Source organism: Panthera pardus, unplaced genomic scaffold, assembly GCF_024362965.1.
Source record: "Panthera pardus isolate Hobbes unplaced genomic scaffold, ASM2436296v1 HiC_scaffold_2, whole genome shotgun sequence".
In the NCBI taxonomy this organism is placed as follows: domain Eukaryota; kingdom Metazoa; phylum Chordata; class Mammalia; order Carnivora; family Felidae; genus Panthera; species Panthera pardus.
The window spans coordinates 62,676,618-62,696,581 of record NW_026526765.1 but is presented as its reverse complement, the minus strand read 5'-3'; the positions used below and the strand labels follow the sequence as shown (position 1 = coordinate 62,696,581).

Below are 19,964 nucleotides of genomic sequence, written 5' to 3'. Positions count from 1 at the left end.
AGAAGTTACCTTCAGATACTTAGGAATAAAAATAAGTAGATATCCAAATAAAGCAACTGCAGCAAAATATTAACAACTGGTGAATCTAGTTGAATGATAAGCAGATGTTCAGTGTCCTATTTCTACTTTTCTTAAATGGAAAGTTAAGGGAAAAAATATATATGTTATAACTAAAAAAGTCAACTCACAAGATAACAATGCAGAGCTTACAAATTATCAAAGAACACATACTAAAACTATAATAATGGATCATATAGTGAATGATATAAAAAGGCAAAAGCCATATGAACAAAGGCTAACAGATTTTTTGATGACAAAACTAAAATCAAACATGTATCAATAAATAAAAAATGAGTTCAACTCACCTATTAAAGAAAAACTCCCTGTCTGACAAATAAAGGACTATATGGTATATATAAAAATCTAGAAGTGAATTTTATAATATGCTTATCAAAATTAAATTTGAATTTAAATGTTTTTAAAAGAGATGTGTCTAGTATGAAGTGATTCAGAAAGACTGAAAATAAAAGAGTAAGCAAAGGTATACTAAGCAAATATAAATAATAAGAAAGCTGTATTTATGATTACAATATCAGACAAGACTGAATTCAGAGAAAAAGCTATTAATAAGACAAAAGAAGTATGCTTCATGATGTAAAGATTACAATTCATAATAAAGATCTACTGGTAAGGATTCCCATTCAAGCATTCCAGCATTCAAAAGCAAAACCTCGGAAAACAGGAGAAAAAATGAAATACATTAGTGGTGGGTGCTCATTCTCAGTTTTACATAGAGTAAATGGACACCCCTACAAAAATGAAAAGGAAAAAGAGACCTACTTAAGATGACCTAACCACTTAAGATGACCTAACCAACGTATAACGGAGTCTTTTTTTTACTAAGTTTACTTTTTGAGAGAGAGAGCATGAGCAGGGCAGGGGTAGGGGATTCAAAGCTGGCTCAGTGCTGACAGCAGAGGTGGGGCTCAAATTCACAACCTGTGAGGTCATGACATGAGCCAAAGTCAGATGTTTAACCAAGCCACCAGGTGCCCCAATATAATGGGGGTCTTAACATAATAAATGTATCTGCTTTTTAAGTGCCCACAGAACATTTAAAAAGGTTGTAATAAATGTAACAAATATAAATAAATGTAATCATATGTTAGATAGCTTAAAAAAATCTTAAATCACACACAAAAATAGTTAATAACAAAACTAGAAAATAATAATATCTACCTTCTGGAAAATTTTAAATCTCTCTCAAGCAATTCTTGGGTCACAGAGTAAATCAAGCATAAAATTTCCAAGTATTCAGAAAACAATGAAATATGACATCAGAATTTGGGATATAGCTAACACAGCACTCAGAAGAAATTTCAAAGGTTTTTAATTATATAATGAACAAGAAAGAATAAAAAGAAGTGAATTAAGCAACTAACATCTAATCAGAAGAACTGACAAATTCAAGAGCTGGTTTGTTTGGGTGGGCGGGGGGGGGGGGGGAGGAGAACCACCTGTAATTAACCAATTCAAGAAGTGAAGGTGAACACAGTAGACATAAACAAATGAAAATGAATCACTAGCCACGGATACAGAGGAGTATGAAGATAATTTTAATAAATTTGAGGGCATGGAGGAAGTGGGTAATTTTCTAGGAATATATAAATTATCAAAACTGACTCCAGAAGAGTTTGTAATCTGACATACAAATTATCAGAGAGAACACAGAAAGTTTTCAAAGAGTTAATCACAAAAAACACACAGGATGAGACAGTTTCAAAGAGTATTCTACCAAATCTTTAAGAAAAAGAAACTCCAACTTATTTAAATGGCTCCAGAGGGGAATTCTGAAAAGACTGTTACAAAGCTGTATAGATTTTTAATCTCCTCAGTTCCCCATATAAAGAGATTAAGCAGAAAAACCATGGAAAACATTAACAAGTGACAAGTTATCTCCACAAACCCCAAAATCCAAAAGGGTTCAAACAAACTATCAAAAGTGACAAGACCTCCATGGTATTAACATTACCAACATTTGTGTAGGATGAGTCAAAAGGGAGTAATTGGACCTGAGAACAAAAGCATAAAATAGCCAACAGGTTATGCACTGGAAGCCACAGGAAACCAACATGAGAACACAGCTGAAGCCGTGAGGGATTTTTGTCCAAATGAATAGTGAGTACAAGGTGAGTGCAAGGAGCCCGCAGTAAGGTGTTGAGGGGCTGGAGCAGTCTAGCCTCTGTGAACTAAAAACTGACCAACCAGGACTCCCTTGCATGAGAAGAGCCAGGATTGGTAAGAATCAAAATTGAGTAAGACAGGAACAATAGATATGAAAGAAAGAGACGGTGCAGATAAAATGGGAGAGGAGCAGAGAACAAGAAATTTCAGAAAGCAAGCTGCCCTGTGCACCTGCCCTGCCACAAGTTCTTCTTGCCCTCACTTGACTGTGGGCTAGTGACACACAAATGTACCAAAAAAATTGCCTCCCACCCTTTGCTTTTGCATATCACCTCAGCATCCAATAAAGGCACTTGTCCCCAGGTTCCTTTGTTTTTCTCCCACTCCATGTCTCTCTCTCTTCTCTGTCTCTTCCCTACCTGCTTTGTTGAGTCTTCTCCCTTAGTGCTTCCTTCATGTGGCCCCCTTGTGGCATGTGGTGACTTTGTTTCTCTAGGATAAGCTTTCTTCCTGCTCCTCTCCTGTGTCCCCTTCTTGTGGCTAGACTATACACCATCTCATAAATGAATACAAAACATAGTTTTATATTAACAAAAACAGAGGACTCTGTAAAGCCTGAAGTCAGGAAAGCTATTGTGAACCAAACTTTCAAAGTTCAGAAAAACCAAATTCACATACAAATGAATAGAAAAATATCAAGGTCAAAAATCCCATATAAAGTTATTATAAGAAAAAAGAGAAGAATATTCCTACAAACAATGAATATCCTAGCAGATATGACCACAAAACGACCATATATATCCTTTATTATTATTCCAAATGGTCAGACCCTACTATTATTTCAGAACGAACGCAAGGATATTCAAAATGAACTAAAACACATTAGGGAAAATGTTACATGAAGGGACAACATAAATCAGAAATAGAAAAACTCAGAAATAAGGTGACAGAACTCAGAAAAAAACTGGAAGAAAAATTAATTTCTGAAATTAAGAAAAAACAAAAAAAATACAAGAGCAGCAAATAAACACAACAATAATGCTTTCAAGAGACATGGAGGTGCAAACAAGAAACAATTTTAAAATAAAAAAAGAAATTAAGAAACAAAAAACTGATAAAAAACTAAATATACATAGGAAATACCGAAGCTAGGCAAAGAAGGTCCAACCCACAAATAATAATTCCCTGAACAACAAAAACAAAACAAAGGAAGGAAACAGGTCAAATAGTAATGTTTGAAAGAGCACAGTACACACATGACAATATCAACCTAAAATGACCAACTCCAAGACAAAGTCTAGTGAAATTACTGGGATTTAAAGAAAAAGAATGGGGTGCCTAGATGGCTCAGCTGGTTTAGCATCTGACTTTGGCTCAGGTCATGATCTCGTGGGTTCGGGAGTTTGAACCCCGTGTGGAGCTCACTGCTGTCAGTGTGGAGCCCACTTTGGATCCTCTGTCCCCTCCTCCACTAGTGGTCTCCCTCTCTCAAAAATAAAATAAACATTAAAAAAAGAAAAAAAAAGAAAAAATCCTGTTGACAACTTGGCAAAAATAGCAAATGACCTATAAGGAGAAAAAAAACCCTAGGCAATTATTAGGGCAATTAATAGCTTTTTAACAGAAACATTTTATGCCAAAAAAAAACACAAAAAAACGGAGAAGCATATTTCAATACTCAAGGAAAGGGGCACCTGGTGGCTCAGTTGGTTAAACATCCGACTTAGCCTCAGGTCATGATCTCAGGGTTTGTGAGTTTGAGCCCCACGTGGGGCTCTATGCTGACAGCTCAGAGCCTGGAGCCTGCTTCAGATTCTGTGTCTCCCTCTCTCTCTCTCTGCCCTTCCCCTGCTCATGCTCTCTCTCTCTCTCTCTCTCAAAAATAATACACAAACATTAAAGAAAATTTTTTTAAAGGAAAGAAAATGTGAGTCAAGGAATTTGAAATTGACCTTTGAGATGTAAAGAGAATATACACATTTATCAACATATAAGGCCTTTAAATTAAAAACTAAAAAGGTAAAAAGAATCTTTACTTGTAATATTAAGTTCCTCCCTCTACCTAATAAAAGAACTGAAAATTATTTTAAAGAACATTAAAGACAGAAATGCACTGAAAGAATACATAAAATTTTAAAACAGCATCAATCCATTTGAAGAAAAAGTCAAGTAAATTCACCAGGACTTCCTATTTGCATACTGAATTAATCTACATGAGGTAAAAAGTAACTGGTTGTTTAGGAAAATATTGATAGTTAGAATCCACTCTTCACCTAAGTGTTTTCTACATAAATATAGTTTTGTTCAAAATAAACTTCTGATCTTTCATATTGTTTTATTTTTTTATTTTTTTTAATGAATGGTAGTTTTTCAATCTCATCTTGTATTTTGGGTAATTGAGGTGATCTTGGGTTTTTTGTGTTTTTAAAAAAAAAATTTTTTTTAATGTTTATTAGTTTTGAGAGAGAGAAAGAGAGAGAGACCAAGCAGGGGAGGGGTGGAGAGAGAGGGAGACACAGAATCGGAAGCAGGCCCCAGGCTCTGAGCTGTCAGCACAGAGCCCAATGCAGGGCTCAAACTCAAACCACGAGATCATGACCTGAACTGAAGTCAGCCGTTTAACCAACTGAGCCACCCAAGAACCCCTTTACTGTTTATTTTCTGTATAAATATACAGTTCTTAGTTTTGTTTCATTTTGCATTACTCTATTTTGATACATATGTACAACTCTACTTTTGAAAAGGTAATTCTGTAAATATAATAATTACATATTCATTTTACTATTCTGTGAACTTATCTAGTAACTATAGGTCATTTCCTAAAACTTAGCAAAAAGAATTATTAATTACTGATAAGCAATAATCACTGAAATGTTATACTGTTTGGAATACCTAAATAGAAAAATTAGATCTATCTTGTTAGCCAATTATATCACAAATAATTATCAGGTTAATATGTTGTGAACATGCAACTTAAGCATTTGACTAATTTTAATTGACTTTGTCATGAAAAAATTCTTCAATTTTCTAAAATATGAATGATGGATTTTAGGAATAAGGTGGAAATAAAACTTTTAAGAAAAAAGAAAAAAACCTAAATGGTTAAGATGTAATATGGTTAACATCAACAGCTAACACTTATGGAATATTGAGAATTTATGTGCTCAGCAGGGTGCTAAGTGTTTTATATGCACTCTTCTCAATTAATCCACACAACTGTCCATATTTTATAGATGAACAAAATTAGGTTGAGGGAAGTGAAGTCACTTTCGTAGGGTCCTCATGTAGTATGTAGTAGGGCCAGGAGTTCAATCTAGAACTGATTTCAAATACTCTGATTTTAACCACTACAATAAACAAACTTCTGTTTTTTGGAAACATGACTTTAATTTTCAGACCACTGGTTTTGCCAGAGCCACAGAGACACCACTAGTGTTTGTTTGGGTTTTTTTGGTTTGTTTTTTTTTTTTTTTGGTAAAAAGATAGGAAACAAGGCATGCAGATCTTAAAATAAAGAAAATGTTTCCAGAAAAATATTCAGAAGTGCCAAATGTTACAATGAGTGTCAAGAAAAAGAAATCCTCAAGTAGGCCTACTGGATGAAGCGATTAGGGGGCCAATGATAAACTATTCAGGTCAGACTACAGAGATGAGAGTCAGATGACAGGGCTCAATGATGGTATGTGGAGGCAGTGTGAGCACTGGAACTCAAAGAACTTCTACTCCTGGTTCGGCCACTTATTGATTGTGGGACTCATAAGATACTTTAATACCTTGCTGTGTTTTCTAATTCCTATTTGTAAAACTAGAGTAGTAATACCTCCTTCACAGAACTGTAAAAGTAAATGACTAAACAACCTTAGCAGACAGGTCCTAGGTCACAGTAAGTACCCAGTAAATGTTAGCTGTTTATCCCTTCCGAACACCCGAGGAAGCCCTCTTTCCTGGCCCTTGATCTCACTTACAAACCTTCTCCTTTGGCCTTCAAGCATAAATGTTGCCAAACTTTATGAAACTATTTTGCTAATATCTATATGCATTGCTAATTTTACCAATGATTTCCAAACTGCCTTTCAAATATACTAGAATATTTTACCTTCAGTATGAACACAATGCTGACAAAGAGAAACTAATAATTTCAGAGACCATCAGAAACATGCATTGTGGACACATGCATGGAAGCATTCAATCTGCATTTATTTTTAATCAAAGAAAATGCAATCATTTTGGTAGCTGTGAGAAGTATTTCTGTATAAATAGGAATAAACTGTTCAATGAACCATGAGAATCTATCCCAAAAACCAAGAGCACACTTTACACACTGTATGTTAGCCAATTTGACAATAAATTATATTAAATAAATAAATAAATAAATAAATAAATAGAAATAAACTGTTGCTCACTTCACTCCATGGAAACATCTTGATTTCTTCACAGCGATTGCCACAATTTGTTATCTTTTTCTGTTTATTCTTGGTCTTCCATTTTTAGACTAGTGACCAAGTCTGTTATTCAACCCTATATCCCCCCACACTGGGCCATAGAGCAGGCACTGAAAACACTTTGAATGAATCTATAGTAACTAAAAGTAAGAAAAATTGTCTTAACAGAAATGTAAAAAAATTCTGAGATATTTACAGTTTTAAGAAAATAGAATGATTTATAGTGTTTGTTACTCTAGAATTCAGGTAAGGAACTAAATAATTATTAAAAAGAAAGCTCTAGGGGCACCTGGGTGGCTCAATCGGTTAAACGGTTGGCTCTTGGTTTCATCTCAGGTCATGGTCTCACAGTTTGTGAGTTCGAGCCCCAAGCTGGAGTCCCCACTGACAGTGAAGAGCCTGCTTGGGATACTCTCTCTTCCTCTCTCTCTCTCTGCCCCTCCCCTGCTTGCTCTCTCTCTCCCTCTCTCTCAAAATAAATAAATAAACTTAAAAAACAAGTAAGCTCTAATTCTTTTGAGTGACCTGATTCAATACACAATCAGCATCCTGGGGAAAAATGAACTGGAAGAAAATTCTTAGATAGCTGAAGTATGTCACTCTACATAATGACTACATAAGAACCAGTTTTTAAAAGACCGTCCTAGAATAAATATTGTTAAAGAACATATGAAACAGCTGAACCAATTTTATGATGCTTCAAGGTTCTCACAGATTGCACTATGCTGCAGTGTCCTGGGATGCTACTCCCAAGGTGATCTGCTCCTATGGCCCCTAAGCTCCAGCACCTCTAGAGTTCTCATGTCTGTATTATCTCCCTCTTTCCTCCATCAGGTATTCCTCTACTTGATTTCTGGATGCCTGCCTCTCTGTTCCTCCCCATGTTGTATAATCTGTCCAGGGAAAACCACACAAGTAAGTTTATTAGAATCCCGTGAAATGTACTACTGAGTAAATGTACAGATAAGAACCTCCACCAAAGTACAAATTACAGGCTTGACAGCTCAGGGATCTTTCCTTTCCTCACAAAAGGTAAAGTTGCTAGAAGTTCATCTTTCCTAAGTGTTAAAATAGTTCAGTAATGAAGTATAAATAACAAATTGTGGTAACCAGCAATACATGTTTATGAATGCAAAATCTCAAAAGACAAAACAACTCGTAAAGAAAAGTAACTACAATAAAAGCATTTGGGGTTTTCCTTAAAAGAACTTAGTATCTCCTTAAATCATATATCTTATACTACATGTTACTGTTATTAATTTTTCCAATATTCTTCTTACCAAGAGTATCCTTAATGAGCATTTCAAGCTTCTGCCCCATGTTGGGTCCTCTCTCCTCTCTTGGATTCTGTACTCGATTTACAATCTCTTGCTTGATGGAGTTGATTACAAACAATAAATTATCTGTAAGACAGAACAAGACACTTGGAACACGTCACTGACATGGAAGAATTTGCTTTTTATTATGTAGTAACAGTTATTTGGTTAAAAAATGGAAAATGTGTAAGAAAATATTAAGTAGTAATGGTTATAAGCTTTCTTATCCAAAGGGACTAACTTCAAATGATATGCCATTTTCGATAACACACTGTAGACATGTATCAATGTCTACTATCCTATAAGCAATTTCCTTACTTGTCTTCATGGCTTTAAGACCTATGATAGTGCCTGTATATCAAATCATAGATGTTAATACATGTTTATTAAATAAATCAAATGAAGTCCTTCAAGTCCTCCAAAGACAAAACTTTAAAAACAAATATCCCCACCTTAAGAAGCTTTAAAAGAAAAAAGAAGGAAGGAAGGAAGGAAGGAAGGAAGGAAGGAAGGAAGGAAGGAAAGAAAGAAAGAAAGAAAGAAAGAAAGAAAGAAAGAAAGAAGAGTTAACCAAAAGTAAATAGAAGGAGAGAAATCATAAAGGGCAGAAATCAATAAAACAACACAAACATAACAAGAGAGAAAAGTAACAAAGCCCAAAATGGTTCCTTAAAAAGATCAACAAAATTGATATCCACTCCCACCCCCAACCAACCCCAGCTAAATAGATCAATCACCTATATGATTGATTGGAATGAAAAAGGGGTTCCACCTTTTGGATTGACATGGAATGAAAAAGGGATTCATTCACTTAAGAATCTAGAGCCATTGAAAGAATAATAAGAAAATACTATGCCAACAAATTCAATAATTTGGTAAAAAATGGTCACATTTCTTGAAAATGCAACTTAACAAAACTGACACAAGAAGAAATGAAAAATCTGAACACCCTATTTGTAGTAAAAGTATTAATTTATCCAAAATTTATTCCCAAAAGAAAACCCAGAGGGTTTTAATGGAAAACTATATCAAATATACAACGAAGAAACAAAATTGATCTTATCAAACTTTTCAGAAAAGTGGAAGAAAGATCATGGCCTAATTCATTCTATAAAGACAAAATAGTCCAAATACCAAAACCTGACAAAGATATTACAAAAAAAATCACAGACCAATGTCCCTCTTGAATACAGACATCAAATTCTTAACAAAATATTAGCAACAGAATCCAACTTAAAGTTTTGGAATAGAATCTTATAGAATATTTGTAGTAGACTCTAATATACAAAGAGAAACTAAATCATAACCAAGTAGAGTTTATTCTAACAATGCAAGGTTGGTTTAATAATAAAAAATCAATTAATGTAATTCACCATATTAAGAGGTAAATATATGATATGTTACCAGAATAAAGGAGGACAACATGACTGTTCCAATAGATGCAAAAAAGAGCATATAACAATATTCAACACCATTCAAGATAAATGAAACTAGGAAAAGAAGAGAACTTACTTAAAGTGATACAGGGTATCATCTTACAAAAAAGCCTACCACCAACATCATACTTTAAGGTGAAAGGTTCCCTTCCCTGAGATTGCAAACAAGACAATCACCATGTCTATCCAATGTCTTAGATATTGCAATAAGGCAAGAAAATGAAAGGCGTAAGTATCAGAAAAGAAAAAAAGAAAAAATATCAGAAAAAAAAGAAAAAACAGCCTGGGTGGCTCAATCGGTTCAGCATCCAGCTCTTGGTTTTGGCTTAGGTCATGGTCTGACAGTTTGTGAGTTCAAGCCCTACATCAGGCTCACTACTCTCAGCATGGAGCCCACTTCAGATCCTCTGTCCCCCTCTCTCTCTGCCCCTACCCTGCTTTCACTCTCTCTCTCAAAAATAAACATTAAAAAAAAAACACACACACACAGGAAAGAAAAAATAAAGCCATCCCTATTTGCAGATGATGACTGCTTAAACAGAAAATCCCAGGGCATCTACATACCTACACTGGAACTAGTAAATTTAGCAAGATGACAAGATACAAGAATAATATATAAAAATCCATTTTATATATTAGCAGCAAAGAGTTTTAAAAGTAAAAATTCACGGGCACCTGGGTGGCTCAGTCAGTTAAGTGGCTGACTTCAGCTCAGGCCATGATCTCACGGAGAGCCTCGTGTTGGGCTCTGTGCTGACAGCTGGGAGCCTGGGGTCTGCTTTGGATTCTGTGTCTCCATCTGCCTCTGTCCCTCCCCCAATCACGCTCTGTCTCTCTCTCTCTGTCTCTCTCTCTCTCTCGCTCTCTCAAAAATAAACATTAAGGGGCGCCTGGGTGGCTTGGTCGGTTAAGCGTCCAACTTCGGCTCAGGTCATGATCTCACGGCCCGTGAGTTCAAGCCCCGCGTCAGGCTCTGTGCTGACAGCTCAGAGCCTGCAGCCTGTTTCAGATTCTGTGTTTCCCTCTCTCTCTACCCCTCCCCTGTTCATGCTCTGTCTCTCTCTGGCTCAAAAACAAATAAACGTTGAAAAAAAAAATTTTTTTTAAATAAATAAACATTAAAAAAAAAAAAATAAGGGTGCCCAGGGGCACCTGGGTGGCTCAGTTGGTTACGCATCTGACTTTGGCTCAGGTCATAATCTCACGGTTTGTGGGTTCAAGCCCTGCGTCAGGCTCTGTGCTGACAGCTCAGAGCCTGGAGCCTGCTTCAGATTCTGTGTGTGTCTCTCTCTGTCCCTCCCCTGCTCATGCTCTGTCACTCTATCTCTCTCTCAAAAAAGAAATAAACATTAAAATTTTTTTTTAAAAATTAGGGGTGCCTGGGTGGCTCAGTTGGTTAAGTTAAGTGTCTGACTTTGGCTCAGGTCATGATCTTGTGGTTTGTGAGTTCAAGCCCCACAAAGGGTTCTGTGCTGACAGCTCAGATCCTGTAGCTTGCTTCAGATTTTGTCTCCCTCTCTCTCTGCCCCTCCCCTGCTTGCACTCTCTCTCCCTCTCTCTCAAAAATAAAACATTAAAACAAAAAATTTAAGAAAATAGATTTCAAAAACGACTCCATTTACAGAGCACCAAAAAATATTAAATAGCCAGTAACAGAACAAAAGATGTTACGCATTCTACACTGAAAGCCATAAAACAAGGCACAAAGAAATTAAGGAAGACCTAATAAATGGAAAGAGATACCAAGTTCATGGATTAGAAGACTCCATTTTGTTAAGATGGTAGTTCTCTGCAAATTGATCTACAGATTGAAAGCAATCCCAATCAAAATTTCAGTAAGCTTTTTTGTAAAAAGAGATTCCAAAATGTATATGGTCACGTAAATGACACAGAATAGCCAACGTAATTTTGAAAAAACAAAATTATAGGATTAACAAGGACTTAAACTTACCCGACTTTAAGATTTACTATAAAATTACAGAAATCAAAATAGTTTGTATTCACATAAAGGTAGACAAATGATCAATGGAACAGAATAGAGTCCAGAAGCAGACTCATACATATAGGGTCAACTGATCTGACAAAGATGAAAAAATAATTGAATGGGAAAAGGAAAATCTTTTTAATGAATGGTGCTTGATCAACTGAATATTCATATGGATAAAAATGAACATCAATTCTCACTCCACACCATAAATAAAAATTAACCTAAAATGGACCATAAACCTAAATGTAGGACCTAAAACTATAGGAATGCTAGGAGAAAACATACAAGAAAATATTTGCATTTTGAAGTTGGCTAAATTTCTCAGAACACAAAAAATATAAAATATAAAAAGAAAAATTGGCAAATTGGGAGTCCATCAAAATTAAAATTTTTTGCTCTTTGTTAGCTCTTGGGGCTATCTCAGTTTTCCATGACTTGGTTCATTTTCCACTTGGGGATGTCTTAGGGATGTCCCTCTCAGTGTGGTCTTTTATATTTGGGTGCTTGATCTTTAGCAGAAATGATGAATTCATTAACTCCTGTGTTTAGATATTGTTAATCCTTTTCCCTCTAACTGCCAAGTAAATTCCATTTTAACATCTTAAGTGTATAAGTTGTTGAATCCTAAAATAAAGGGGCTAGGGAAGATGAAGGAAGGGTTCTGTGCTGTGCTTAATTCTATGTAGTACAAAACATACAATGCAGAATAACTAAGACCTTCAGAATACAGATAAATAAAAACAGATAAGGATAATGCAATATATCTTTCATAAAGTTTAATTTAAGGTTGGCAATCTATAGTTCCAAATCCCAAATTCTTTTTCAAATGTCACAGATTTTTGAATCACAAATTCCAGGAACTACTCAGCTAATAGGTGGGTGGTGAGTAATGAGTGTTCCACAAAACAGTTAACTGACTGACAAATATCTCAAGGAATCAAGGGCACCACTCTCTTGAGGGATGAACCAGAAACCCTAGGAAGAATTTTCAAACTACATGTGGCAGACTACATGAGAGCATCTCATGGGGTTCTGAAATGACTTCTAATCCAATAGTTACGGCTGGCTGTTCTTTCCCAGAAACTGGAGAAGAGAAGGGAGGCAGAAGGGGAAGAGAAATAAATGAATGAGAAGATCCTCTTCCTCCATGCCGACTAACTGAGAAGAAAATGATAACCTTTAAAGACAGGCCTATTCCTACATGAAAACAGAGGCTTTATTAGTTTTGGAAATAAGAAAAATTTAAGGCAGCTATCAAAAATCAATGAGATAGAACACATCCAGAAACACTCCAACTGGCCCTTAGCAATTCCCCAGGTGTTCCCTAATCCAGAATATACTTACATTACAGACCCAAAGCATGTGTGTGGAGATGTAAATTAGCATATACACAATGCACAAATCTACAGGCACACAGATACACAAACTTATAGTTAAATACATAAATTGAACAACACACAGATAGATGCCTACAAGTGCCCAAGGAAACACAGAGCCAGAAGGCTCCCAAATGGCCCATCATATCTCCCTGCAGTGTAAGTCATCTGGGTTCCAAAATGAAATACGAATGCCTATGGTATTGTAATAATTATGTGTATATGTACTCACAGAGCTCAAGGTCAGAATGCTTCAACAGCAAGAAAGAATAATAGGAAAATGAGTAGATTTCTTTTCTAACAAACCAACTATTGTTTTACCTAACTCATTTATCTGATGAGAGTTCCTGAGTGGCCATTAATAAATAAAACCATCAGCTCATTTCACAAGTTGTAAACTTCACAGTAGGAAATCCTCTTTCTGCCCTCACAAGTGGAAGCAAGATAATCAAGATAAAGGATTAAGAAAACTGCACAAAGTTTAGTGAGCACCTACGTGCCAGACATTGTGCTGACTTCAGAAAATCTCTGGAAACAAATAACAACTGGTCATTTTGCCACTGATCCACTTTCAGATACAATGTAGCCCAAGAGCCGTCAGGTGAAGAACATAATTTTAGAGGCAAAAGAACATACAAACTCATATTATGATACCCGGCTTAAGGAATAGTAACAGAGCAAGGAAGAAAGGAAGAATGGTTCTTATTACAGAAGATCAAGACCAGAGCTTTACAAACCTCTAGAGTGCTGAAAAAGGGTTCCAGGTGTTTTAAATAATAATCCTCTCAGTCCATAAGGGGCTTCCCTCCCTTGAGCAGCCTACTCTGTTATATTCCAGGATGTCTTAGAGATGATAACTTTTTACATGTGCCATGTTGTAAAAGATGGGGGGGCACTGATCTAAGCCAACAGTTCCCAAATATGTGCTAAGATAGTTGCCTAGAGTAATCTGGAGTAGTGTTAAAAATATGGACTCCTGGGTTCTACTTGCACAGACTCCAATTCATTGGATCTGGGGAGAAGCCTAGGGATCTATATTTTAACATGTACCCAGATGATTTTTAAGGAGCCATCAAATTTGTAAAACACAGATCTCAATTATCCACTCAAATAGACATTAGTCCATAAAACTGGCTAACCCAGCAATACGATTGTAAAATGGAAGTAGGAGATTATTGTGGTCACAAGTATACAAGCTCTCTAGGGTAGAGAGGAAATTTGGCATGGGGAGCCACAGATACACTCACTAAAAGGAGAACATGAATGAGTAAGAGTATGTAGCTTACTGAACGGATGAACAAAAAGGAGGCTGGCCTAAAACTTGGCAGAATACAGGGAAAGCAAATAACAAAACCGAAGAAAAAGAGAGTGGTTGGCAAAATAACAGGAGGTTAATTAAATTCTTAAAAGTTTAGGTTTACCATATTCTGTGTTGAGGCCCCATAATTTCACTTTATTAGCTTCATACTGGGCTTTTTTCTTTAACCGACAAGCCCTGTGAAAGGAAGGAGCAATTAGTTCACTTATTTTTTAAGTGAACATTCAGAATATACTTCTTTTTGCTGCTGTCAAACTATTTTCTAATAGCAACCGAGAATCACTGCCTATTGATGCTTATATCAAGGAACTCAGTTTCCAAAAAACACACAATACAGTCATTAATCCAAACTGATTTTTAAAAAATTTTACCACACATCCAAAAATAAAGCTATGATCAGTACACTAAAATAAACAAACAAAAACTGACAATACCAAAAGAATGTAAAGTGAGTGGAACCATCATATGTTGCTAATTGGGATGTAAACACTACTTACTGCTACTTTGAAAAACAGTAAGTTTTGTAAAATTTACTTTATACTTCAGAAATAGATAGTTTGGCAATGTCTTATGAAGTTGAACATGTAGAGAGAAATGCAAACTTATGTTCACACAAACACCTGTAAGTGAATGTTTATGGTGGTTTTATTCATTGCTGGCAAGAAGCAGAAACAACCCAAATGCCCCTTCAATTAGGGAATGGATAAACTACAGTGTATCCCTACAGAGGAATACTACTCAGCAACATGGATGAATCTCGAATTCCTCATGCTAAATCAAAGAAGCCAGATTCAAAAGGCTACATATAATTCCATCTATGTGACATTCTAGAAAAGGCAAATCTGTGGGGACAGAAAACGGATTAGTGGTTGTGAGGAATTAGGGGTGGGAGAAGGAGTTCGCTTTACAACAAGGCATGAGGAAATTTTTTAAGGTGATGGAAAATATTCATTATCTTGATTGTGGTGGTGTTTATGTGATTGGGTATGTCTGTCAAACCCATAAAAAGTGTACATTAAAAGGGATATATTTTACCTCAAGTAAATTATATCCCAGTAAAAAATCTGACTTACCACAAAACAAAAATTAAAATTATGACAAAACTTTTCCTTGCTGTAATATAATGCACTTGAGAGTCCTTTCACCTCTCCCCTTTAAAAGCATAATACCATCTCTTGGTACTATGAAGCATAAATGAAGTATGAATACCATCTTTTATTTTCAAAGGAAAAATTATAATACTCTTATTGTAGTATTTATAAAAACATATATCTGAATAAGAGGTTGACGGTCATCCATAAAAGCTCACTTAGAATCTATAACCTCACCTCCTAGACTTTATTCACACAGGTGAACATGATTATCATTTACCTGGAAGCCAGCTTATTTTTTTCCTTCCTTGACCTTGGCCGGGCTGTTAAGGGAAGCTCACTGACTGGAGTCAGATCACTAATCACCTTATTCAGTTTCCGTAGTTCATTGCCTATCTGGAGTAGTTTTTTAGGGTTTGGAGTCAGGTCTTCTACATCAGTTCTCCGTGACTTTTTGACTGCATATTTTCCTATAGATGGTATAAAGAGATTTAAGTTAGATCACTGTATTTAACAAAAGACACATTCTGCAGCCATATTTTAAATCCACATTTCTCCCTCCACCTTTTTTCTTTTTTAGAAGTCTTGGCATGTTTCAGAAGTCTCAGCGTGTTAACAGCCTATGCTAAAGGGGCTAGCCTCCTCTCCTTCCCACCTTGTAACTGCAAGAAATGGGGGAAACATGGCACAGAGCCAGTCTTCGCCAAGTCCTTATGCACCTTAGAGTTTCTAGCCCTGGTGTGTCAGAATCTTAATTATATGCATGGTGGTAATAAGCATCTCAAACCTCAGGACTTGAGGGCAAGTTCACCAAGCCCAAAAATCAGGGCTAGGGTAGAATATACACCCAGAAAAGACTCTGGAGACTTTACTCAAACCAAGATATTTTGATGCTATGACTGAAAAATTCTCAGACATGTATACCTTGTTGCTGGACTCAAAAGGCCAGCAAATAAAGACCGCTTTTTTTGAAAGCTCTTCCTTGGTTAGTTCAATAAATAACATTACAGAAGACTCAGGGGTCTTGCCCTATCACTGCAGGCAAGAGTGATGGGGGGTGAACTACAATACACCAAAGAACTTTTCCTAGTACTCGGCACATGCTACCTAGAGCTACTTAGTGGACCTGTCTTTTCATTTCTGGTAGAAAACCGATCTGAAGCCCATATTCCCTGACAAACAGTAGAATACAGACTGAGTGCCAGTGGAAAGGGAAAATGAGGCACAGATACACTTTTGATATAATTCCTGTTGTCAAAATTGCTTAGCAACATAAATCTGTAGCATGAGAGATTACTAAAACTGTTTATTGAGAGCCAAACTTACTAGGGCCCTCCCCGTTTTCAGTACAGGTTTTAGATAATACAGAATAAAAGAAGAAATTCTACTTAACTACATCTTCCTTTGTTCACCATTGGAAATTTGGCTTGCCTATGATTATAAGTTTCTCCTGACTCCTACTATTCAACTCTCCTCTCTCCAGTGCTTTTCTCTACAATTATTCCCTTTCCTTTCTTTTCCCACCTTTCTTCCCACCTCCATTTTTTTTTTTTTAAAAGTAGGCTCCACACCCAATGTGGGACTTAAACCCATGACTCTAACATCAAGAGTTGTATGCTCTACCAATTGAGCCAGTGAGGCGCCCCTTCCTATTACCATGTTGATTCCAATCTCCCTGTTTACATTTCAGCCTGGAGATTGGGCAAGAACAGAAGATAAAGATGCTGGGAGCCCAGCCCCTTTCTCCCCAACCCTTCTGGTTTATAGCAACTGTGGCAGGTCAGGAATCGGCAGTCTCCTGGTCATTTCCCGAGTAGGATAAACAGAACAGGAGATGACTAGAAGTTGTTTCTGCACAGGCCTTCCTCCGTGTAGGTGACAGCTCTCACAACTGGTAAAGGCTACTTGTGAGTGTCTCTGCAGTAATAAGTAAATATAGCAGCTCTCCTGTTCCCCTCTCCACTTTGCTAGGAATGGCTGAATACGCAGGTACACTTAGTAAGCATTATGGTTTATGGTCTCTATGTAAAGTGACACGAGGCGCACGTGGGTGGCTCAGAAGCATCCAGCTCTTGATTTCAGCTCAGGTTATGATCTCCTGGTTGTGAGATCAAGCCCCGCATTGGGCTCCACACTGAGCATGGAGCCTGCTTATAAGTCTTTCTATCCCTCTCTCTCTGCCCCTCCTCTGAGCGCTCTTTCTCTCAAAATACATAAATAAAGACATTAAAAAAAAATAAAGTGACACAAAATGTTTGGCTGTAATTCCGTCTTACCATGATGTAAGCCATTTTTCTGATACATATTACTTGGCAAGGTATCTCGGTTCCACTCAGATGGCCTGAGCATCCTTTCTTGCTGTGATGGTGTGAGCTGTTCACTATACTCCCAGAAGTACCTTCTTTTACCTCTCTTCCGAGAGGATATTGAAGTCATCTCCTTCAAGTCTTCCACAGAATCATTTTCATAACCTTAAAAAAAAAAAAATCCCCCCCACCCCCAATTTTTTAAGTTCCATAACTTTCAATATAGCAATAGGGGCAAATAAAAAGATGTGTGTGTCACACATCTTTGACTGGTGTGTCAAAGATAATAGACCATATAAAATGACTTAATATGGAAATCTCTAACTCATAAAATATTGAGATTAATAAACACAGATAACTATACTGTTCACTCGCCTTCTATTTCTCTTTGGTTCTTATAAGTTAGTATATGACATCTTTTGTATCTTCACATAGGCTCTGAGAGAATGATGAAATATAGCTACAGGAATGTCAAATGTACCATTAGATAATGGTACTAAGACATGACACTGTGATTTTTAATGTCTTTCTCCTAAAATTTATGCATCCAAAACATTCCCAGACAGACAGGTGTGCATTTCTATGATGGTCTCTTACTAGACACAATTTTGTAAGGCAGGAGTGGTTTTCTTCCTACCTCTGACCCTAACCTTTTTGTAAAAGTACAAAAATGAGAATTCTTGCATAGACTCTCAAATAAAAACATATATGCACAGTCTAATATTTTACTGGAAGAAATTTGCATTTACTTCACTTTTTAAGACGTTATTTTCCTTACTAATGGGGAGTTTCAGAACATACTTAACACTGAGCTGCTGGAACTGTTGGTCAGACCTCACGCAGAATGACCTACAAATCTAAAATACGTCCAGAGAATGTCCATCTCAGTGTATTCCACATCACTACTTCTAGATATGCAGGGGAGTGGAGATGGGCCCCACACAAGATGCATACAACCCTAACGTGGCCAGGAAAACTTGGGCACTTCTGGCCAAGCAAAATGACCACTCTCCCTCCTAAAATCATCACTCCTCTGGAACTGACACTAGAAAGTGATGACATTTGCACATTTTGGAAAAAAGTTAGAATTTGAGAATTTTACCAGGTTTCCTTCAGATTAAGAATTAATCAGAGGGGTGCATGGCTGGCTCAGTTGGTTAAGCATCCCACTCTTGATTTTGGCTCAGGTCATGATCTCGCAGTTTTTACGTTTGAGCCCCACATTGGGGATTCGATCTTTCCCTCTCTCTCTGCCCCTGCCCCAATTGCTCTCTCTTGCTCTCAAAATAAATAAATAAAAGATTAATCAGAAATATGGTCCATTTATATGACATTTTAGAAAAGGCAAAACTAGAAAGTGGCTTCCAGGCGTTGGGGGTGGAGGGAGGGAACACAAGGGAAATTTGGGGGGGTGGTCAAACTCTTCTATATCCTGATGGTTACACAACCACCAGTACATACGCTTGTCAAAACTCAAAGAAGTGTACACTTAAAGAAGGCTGAATTTTATGTGTGACAATACATAAAATAAACACTGCAATAAACATGACCTTTTAAAAAAGAATCAATTTGGAGACCAGAATGATTTCAGGGCAACAATCAAGAGAAGCTTCTGCAGCACTGCTAGCATTAACAGCATGAGAGTTGCACACGTGGTAGTTTAAAACAATATGGCAAGGGATGTGACCGTGAACTTCAGGTTCTTCTTAAGACATGATCCAGAAGTTGAGTCACACAATCATTCCTAGAAGTCTGATTTTTAAAAACTGTGTTAGATACATAAAGCAATGGCTTTGGTCTATTTATTTGTGCCACCGTTACACTTCAAATTAAAGGATTTTATCTTGTTCCAGTTATCAACCTAGTTTTGGAAAAGGCGCAAGGGCAATACTGTGCCACCAGAAATGGTGTTTTCACCAAGAAAAGCTTACTGGCTCGAACAAACTACCAGCCCATAGGTATTAACCTAGTATGGCTGGGAACACCTCAACACAGGCAGGTGGACCAACAAAAACACTCCCAACTTCCTACCAATGTCAAGAACTAGTGTTCCACAAAAAACCGAAACAAACGAACAAACAAGCCAAAACAGAAACAGACTCACAGATACAAGAAACAAACCGTATACAAGATACAAAGAGGGACGGGATGGTGGGTGAAATACGTGAAGGGGATTATGATGTATATTTTTCCAGTTATAATAAGTCATGGGATATAAAGTACAGCTTAGGGAATAATCAATAATACTGTCATAACTGTATGTGACAGATGGTAACTAGACTTATTGTGGGGATCATTTTATGTGTATAAATGTTGAATCGCTATATTATACACCTGAAACTAACATTGTATATCAACCATACTTTCATTAAAAATAAATAAATAAAATTTAAAAAAAATAAGTAAAAAAAAAAAAACCCTTTGTATGGTGACAGACTTGACTTATGGAGATCTTTTTGTAATATATAAAAATAACGAATCACTACGATGCACACTTGAAACTAATAG

The 19,964-nt window shown here is 36.6% G+C and overlaps 1 protein-coding gene across 2 annotated transcripts in view; it reads right to left on the bottom strand.

Annotated features, from left to right (window-relative positions):
* Positions 1 to 19,964, bottom strand: part of CREBRF (CREB3 regulatory factor) — a 57,265-nt gene that overhangs the window by 7,590 nt on the left and 29,711 nt on the right. For both annotated transcript variants that reach the window (XM_019450334.2, XM_019450335.2), the window contains exons 5-8: positions 17,427 to 17,621; positions 15,431 to 15,620; positions 14,163 to 14,236; positions 7,907 to 8,029 (exon numbers count right to left, since the gene is read on the bottom strand). In XM_019450334.2, the coding sequence (XP_019305879.1) occupies positions 7,907 to 8,029; positions 14,163 to 14,236; positions 15,431 to 15,620; positions 17,427 to 17,621 (582 nt within the window). The remainder of the gene's footprint in view (positions 1 to 7,906; positions 8,030 to 14,162; positions 14,237 to 15,430; positions 15,621 to 17,426; positions 17,622 to 19,964) is intronic.